Genomic DNA, 6,942 nt, shown 5'->3' with positions numbered 1-6,942 from the left:
TTCTCAAGATTAACATTTCGCTTTTCTCTATTTCTTGTATTGTAAGGATGATCTATAAATGAAAAATAATCAATAAAACTATGTGGCAACCGATTATTAATTAAATCGTGCATAAATACTCCTATCAAATATTGGTAGTGTTTGAAAATATCGAGAATATTTAGATCATAAAATAAAGCATTCTTCGCTATGAATAGTTCTAGCTAGACCCTCGAGCATCATGGTAGATTTTGTATGATATCCTTGATATACATTGCACGCATGAGTATACATTGTCAATGTCACCTGTCGATAATACTCGACTGTCTGAATACCATCGTCACGTTCTACGGTGTTAAAAGATGTGTTTGCTTAATACCGCGATATGTTCGATATGAATCAGATAAAAATATACACAGTCATACTCGATTTCTTATTTCATGATTTTTGAGCTTATACGGTAAGGAAAACCCAGACTTTGTTTATCCTACTTTCCACATAAAGGCCTGTTATACACGCCCCTTTTTTGCCAGTACTTCTTCCGATTGTAGCCCTTCGACAAGCGCATATCGAGTTAAAGACAGAGACGAGTGAACGACTCCCAGACAACATCGCCGATTGCACACACCGCCACCATGCCTACCAAGTACAAGCTGATCTACTTTAACTACCGTGCCCGAGCCGAGTGCGCCCGGCTCCTATTCGCCCAAGCCGGAGTCGAGTACGAAGACTGTCGGCTGACGCAAGACGAGTTCAAAGCTATAAAAGAGGATGTAACGAGTGAGTATATGATATTTTCCAAGCTCGACAAACTTTGTCTGGTGCAGAACAAAGTGTAATGTACTCGAAATACACTGTACCGTTGCGTCAGTGGCTCGCGCAATGTTTTAATAATAATAATATTAATAGCTGGATTTATAAAGCGATTTTTTTTGCAAGAGGATACAAAGCGCTGCTATTATTACCCCGGCTTTAGCTCGAGCTGCCATCACCGGTGGTCAGTGCAGGCAAGGAGTTATTCCTGCCGGTAACCCATTCACCTCACCTGGGTCGAGTGCAGCATAGTGTGGATAAATTTGTTGCTGAAGGAAAATACGCCATTGCGTTAGCTGATATTGCAAGATTGTAACTCAACATTCAAAGATGTGATTTTATATTAAAGCATGGTGAACACAGAACGCATATGCTTGTAATACTGTTCATTGATCAAGCTTGAAATTATACTGCGGGCTAACTTTGTACCACTACTGTTGAGGGTGACGCAGAATTTTGACGCACTAAAAGAGGGCGTCTCACAAAGGCGATATCAAGGATGAAAGCAGAAAATGTTTTCGGCTTGCGGTTTCGGGTTTTACTTAGATTTATATAAGCTTCATTTAGTCTATAAGCTTCGTTTAGTCTATCAAAATATTTTTTTAACAACAAAGGTGGATAGAAAATGAGAGATTGAATAAATGGAGTCAGACTCTCATCATTTTATAATATGTATATCATATATGACATAGTAAAATACATAGTTTTATTCGATAATAAAGAAGCTTTTAATGGAATATGATAAGATGAAATTACGGGTGTTTACACAAAGTTGAATATGTGATGTCAGTAATTCTCTCGTTTGCATACAACCTGCGTTGTTCATATAACGTATTTTTGAAGTGAAACTTAAAATATAACTATTAGTTAAAGCTGCATGTCCTACCGAGTTCCTATGGGAGTTACCATTAACAGAAACAGAACAGTTTGATGAAATTTCTAATTTTTTTTCAAATATGTTTCTCTCTATAAATTGATCTCGACGCTAGCTATGCCTAGGATATAAAACAAAACTACCACACGCAACTCATGTGAGATTTCGAATGTTCATACAATACCTTACTACGCATATATATGATTCTGACCAACACCAGGGTTCCGCCTTACACGGACTTACGATTGATCCGTTCCGCTATATGGAAATCCAACAATGTCATAACTCTTTCTCCAGGAAATTTGCATGGTGTCCTATGGAAATAACGAGAAGCACACTGAATTTACAAGAGAACAGTAAATGCATGATTATACCTCTTATCTAGAAAATATTTTGAGCAAACATGCATTTTTAGATTTTGACGTTGCCGGCCTTCCATGACTGTGATTGATCGGATCAATCACAACTCTTTGTTAGACGGGGCCCCAGAAATTGAATTTTGTTAACTGTCTGTCAGTGCATAATCAATCATCCAATTTTTCCAGACTTCAAGCGCAGACTGTCTATTTATATTCTGTAAATCAATGTTTGAATTCCTTTATACAAAGAAAAGACAGTCTAACTTTGTTTATTCGGCGTTCAAGGCCAATATTTATAAAACAACATCACTTCATTGCGCATTTTCTGATCTTCACTCTGTCATTGTTCTCTTAAGAAATAGTTTTAAATTTACACGACATTTAACGACGTAGGTTCACATTGGAAAGGTCTTGAAGATAATAAAGAAATACTAAACTTTGATTCATGATGTATTAAATCATATGGATAAAAAAAGCTCAAGAACCATAACAAAAATCCTTTGGACATTTTCTAGATATCTGTCACTGAAAAATCATCATTTACGAGATCTCTTGCTAAGAGAAGAATGCTACGACACATATCAGTGTATGTGATGAACTTAAGATGGTGTCTTTTTGCATTTTACTATTTTGAAACACTAAATAATGATATAGGCCTGATTTTGTCATGGCTTCATTTTTATACCACATCAAAGACACCCGGAATCAATTTTAACCCACGCCTTTCATGCCAAGAAAATATCAGACGCCTATTGTATTGCAACTTTCAAAAAAAATTCTGTTTCTGTTTCTGTTTATGGCAACTCCCGTAGGAACTCGGCAAGACAACGTTTTGCTGGTAAAAGCCAAACTGGTAAGTAACCAACTACCAAGGAAACAATATAGAGACTCGCGTCGCGTACACACTGAGTAAATGTGAATCATAACTCTATAATCTCCCTAATATTGAGATGTTCTGAATTTTTTGATTTATTTTTCAGAGTTCCCTCTTGGTCAGCTCCCGGTCTTGGTAATAGATGATCATCCCCCGCTTCCACAGAGCCATGCCATTGAGAGGTATCTCGCCAAAAAATTCGGTAATAATTCCTCTTCCCCCTTTTAATAAAAAAGAATTGCATTGACTGAAAAAAAACACAATTTCTCTCATAAGATATTTTTCTTCACCCTCCAGCAAAATGTACATGTCTTCAAGCGTTCATATCATTGTTCACTTGCGAAGCTGCAAGCCTAATCGGAACTTCGTCGTAGATGGCGCAGTTACTCAAGGCTGCAAGTGACATTTTAAAATGTAAAATTTCATTATGGTGGGGAAAATGTTTTCCCGTGTCATTTATAGCGAGCAGATGAATACGTGCAGTGAAATAACTACAGTGTATCATCAGTCAAAAGATAAGATTCCACGCGTTTTTTTTTTGTGACACCAACTATACCATTATATACAATGTCGTGCTTGAATCAACTTTGGAGTAGTCAATTCGTTCCAACATCTACAAAATAATAAGACTTCATGTTGGGGTATTTCTTCAGGCCACCGCACACCTTGCGACTGTTCGCGATCCGATTTTGGAACGAAACGCATTTTGCTCATTTTCTGAAAATGTGAATGGAACATCTCATTTTATTTGAGGTTAAAATTAATTGAAAGGATACTCCATTTTGAAAGATTGCAAGCCTTTATTTTGGAGTGAAGGCCAAATTAGTTTCAAATCGTAGCCAATCGTACGACTGCTATGACGTTATTACGACTAGATATTAAATTCGCTTTTATTCTAAGAAGGATGATAGCATAGTCACAGATTTGAACATAGGTATTCGTACGATGATTTAGAACATTACACAGTGAGATATTCCAAGTCTCAATATTAGCATCAAATTCTATTACATTTCTATTCTGAAATCGGGTCGCAGACTAATCGAAAAGTGTGCGGTCGCCTTTAAGGATAATAACTAAAGGGATTTTTTTTCTTCTTTTAGGTCTGTATGGTAAAGATGACGGAGAAACTGCGCGCATCGACGTCGCGTGCGAGAGCATCCGGGACCTGGTCACCTATCTCATGAAGATCTACTTCGAAAGTGACACAACTAAGAAAGTAAAAAAAAAATTCATTTTAACCCAAAGAAAAAGGAATATTAGTACACTGGAAAAGAGTTGCGTTAATACTGACACCAATTGTATACAGGGATTTATGTTTATATACATATATATCTGTGTGTATTGTTTTTTTTTTTCATTTCAATACAGGGCTTTCTCGTTGTACATAACGTAGTATTCATGTACTGAAGAGATCACACTGCCTGAAGAATACAGAAAAAAAAACAATACATTTCCAAGAGGACCACACATTGAAATTATACCCTAAAGTTTCTACAAAACACCAAACAGTGTTTAAAGTAACGACAACTAAAGGTATTGTTATAACATCCATGGGTGTTGAGCTAACACCAAAACTTTAACACCGTTGTAAGATGACGGATGTGGTCCACTATGTATATCATCACCACAATTTTTTGTTGTAGGCTTAGTGTTGGTTGAGATAGCCCAACACGGCAAGAACATTGTCGCGATATTGTTAGGTTGCTGTACGTGTGGAATTATGAGCTCGACATTATTTAAAGCAACAAACGACCGCTCAACTTTTACACAACTTCTTTTGGAGTAAACGTGCGCCATCTACGTCCAGTTTCAATTCAGATGCTGAGTGGGATGCGCCTTTTTTGCCATACCGAATAAGGTCTAGTGACGTGTGTTGTTTTTTTTTAACTACACTGTCAAGTTAGAGGGATATTTCCATTAAGAATATTGTCAATATAACAAGATTCTCCCTCTAACTGTATTATTGCATTAATTGTATTAAAATTCATATTCTACTGCACTGAAAATATGATATGCTTGCGATTATAAATCGAAGTTTAAATCAAATAAATTAGTTTGGTAACTACGGTCATAGGTTCATTGCAATTTCTAGTCAACCATTGCACAGGCAGACGTATCCTGTAATCATGCTATACTTTATCCCGCTAATTAAAAAAATCCAGTACATTTATGACTGTGAATAAAAATTAAAACATGGACAGCACATGGACGCCATCCATCTCCTCGATTGTGACTTGCTTATACCATTTGATATTTTGTGCTTTAATTTGTATTTTAACAATAATTCAATTTTCATTATTTTTAAGGCTGAGTTGGAAAAGTCCTTCATTGAGAAAGATTCTGTGACCATTCTCACCGCCATGGCGAGGGTTCTGGAGAAGCAAAGCGAGCTAGAAAAAGGGTACTTCGTTGGAGATGCAGTAAGTTCGAGTGTGATTGTCAAGTTTAACGGTTTAGGTACCGTTGCCGGGTGGTCTGAGGCTCCTGACGAGACACATTAAAGTTATCAAGTTTAAGTTGGTCATGAATAACAAATGCATGCTATTTTTTGTAAATTTTACTTGACTCTTCCTCCCCCGACTCCCACCTTTAAACAAATTTACTTTTTAAAACATACCATCAGTACTGTAAGATCAAAATAGAAAATGTATATATATATGCCCGTAGCGCTTATTTTCCTCTAGGTCACATGGTAACCAATCTTAGGCCTTAGGATATGGGGGCTTTGGCTCGGCTGCTTATTCGAATTAGAAGAACAATCGGTGATCTAGGGGATGAAGTCATGTAGGAGCGAACCCTTCCCCTCCCCCCTCGAGTGTACAACTTCCTATGGGAGAGGGCCATCTCGCCCCCCATATCTTATCGTTGTCTTACCAATCACCAGACATGTCGGTCTCCCCCATACCTTAGGGCCCCGTCTTACATAGAGTTCCGATTAATCTTATCAACCTCAACTATATCCATCAATGTCGTATTGTTTTTTACAGGAAATTTCAAAAATTTCCCTTGTGAACAAAGAAAAGAACTGAATTTTCAAGAAAACAATGAAATTTTCAAGATAATGTTTATTCTTACAACAATGTAAGAATATACATTCTCTAGAAAATATTTTTTTTTGGTACACTTTAGATGTTGGCATCGCTGGCCTTCCATAGTTGAGGCCCGAGTTGAGGTCAGTGATCGGATCTATTGCAACTCTTTGTAAAACGGGGCCCGAGTGGTCGTTTCATAACACTTGTATAATAACAGACTTGCTATAACGGTTTAAAGCTACTGAAGTGCATCATTGTGATTGGCTGATGGTAAACGCGTTAAAGAAATCACGCGTTTGTCATTATAACAAGTCTTTGTGAAACGGTACCATGATTCTGAAAGACATTTCACGCCCTTCTTAACTCGATGACCTGTGAGTGACTGAACAACAAGAGTGCAAAGTATTACGCATTCTGTATGCAGGCATAATAATTATCAATTATCGTGTAATGTAGGTTTATATTGTTAGATCAACTCAGAAATAAGCAATTCGATCATGAACGCAAACTCAAAATGGCCATTCAAAGTTTTCTAGATAATTGACAATATACATGTCATTTGGTTTGCTCAAGTTTGCTTGCAAAAAAGCATTAAATATGCCTACTTGACGGAGAATTATTATGGCATTGATTGCATTTTTATACACTTTCACCCCATAAGAATCGTATCATTTTTTGCTCCAGATGACCCTTGCCGATATTGCCATCTTCAATTTCTTTGACGGGCTCTTCAAACACATGCCTGCGCTGATTGACAAGTATCCGACGTTGAGGGCGTTTGAGGACAAAATGAGGTCGGAACCAAAGATAGCTGCTTGGCTTGCAAAGAGGCCAGACACTCAGTACTAAAGTAGGAAGAGAGAAACGTTCCCGGGGTCCAAGAGGGCTTAAGTCGCCGCCATCTTATCATCCATTTCCCAGACGCTTTGTGCAACGCTCATGATATATTGAAAATGCCCGTCAACACACACTGGATTATAGATTAGAGGTCATTATCGAATGTTGATTGAC

General features: G+C 37.4%; 1 protein-coding gene across 1 annotated transcript; it reads left to right on the top strand.

The window, feature by feature from the left end:
* Positions 1 to 210: 210 nt before the first annotated feature.
* On the top strand, positions 211 to 6,942 carry LOC121431554 (S-crystallin SL11-like). Its single transcript, XM_041629070.1, has 5 exons — positions 211 to 759; positions 3,006 to 3,101; positions 4,000 to 4,115; positions 5,206 to 5,319; positions 6,616 to 6,942. The coding sequence occupies exons 1-5, from the start codon at positions 615 to 617 to the stop codon at positions 6,778 to 6,780; spliced, it is 636 nt and encodes a 211-aa protein (XP_041485004.1). The 5' UTR covers positions 211 to 614; the 3' UTR covers positions 6,781 to 6,942.

The sequence above is a fragment of the Lytechinus variegatus genome, chromosome 18 (assembly GCF_018143015.1).
Source record: "Lytechinus variegatus isolate NC3 chromosome 18, Lvar_3.0, whole genome shotgun sequence".
In the NCBI taxonomy this organism is placed as follows: domain Eukaryota; kingdom Metazoa; phylum Echinodermata; class Echinoidea; order Temnopleuroida; family Toxopneustidae; genus Lytechinus; species Lytechinus variegatus.
Note: the sequence above shows the minus strand (reverse complement) of the source record. Positions and strands in the feature narration are given on the sequence as shown.

Coding starts and splice junctions, on each gene's coding strand:
- LOC121431554 (XM_041629070.1), top strand. CDS start 615: ATGCCTACCAAGTACAAGCTGATCTACTTTAACTACCGTGCCCGAGCC. Junction 760..3,005: donor TATAAAAGAGGATGTAACGA/GTGAGTATATGA, acceptor TTTATTTTTCAG/AGTTCCCTCTTGGTCAGCTC. Junction 4,116..5,205: donor AAAGTGACACAACTAAGAAA/GTAAAAAAAAAA, acceptor ATTATTTTTAAG/GCTGAGTTGGAAAAGTCCTT.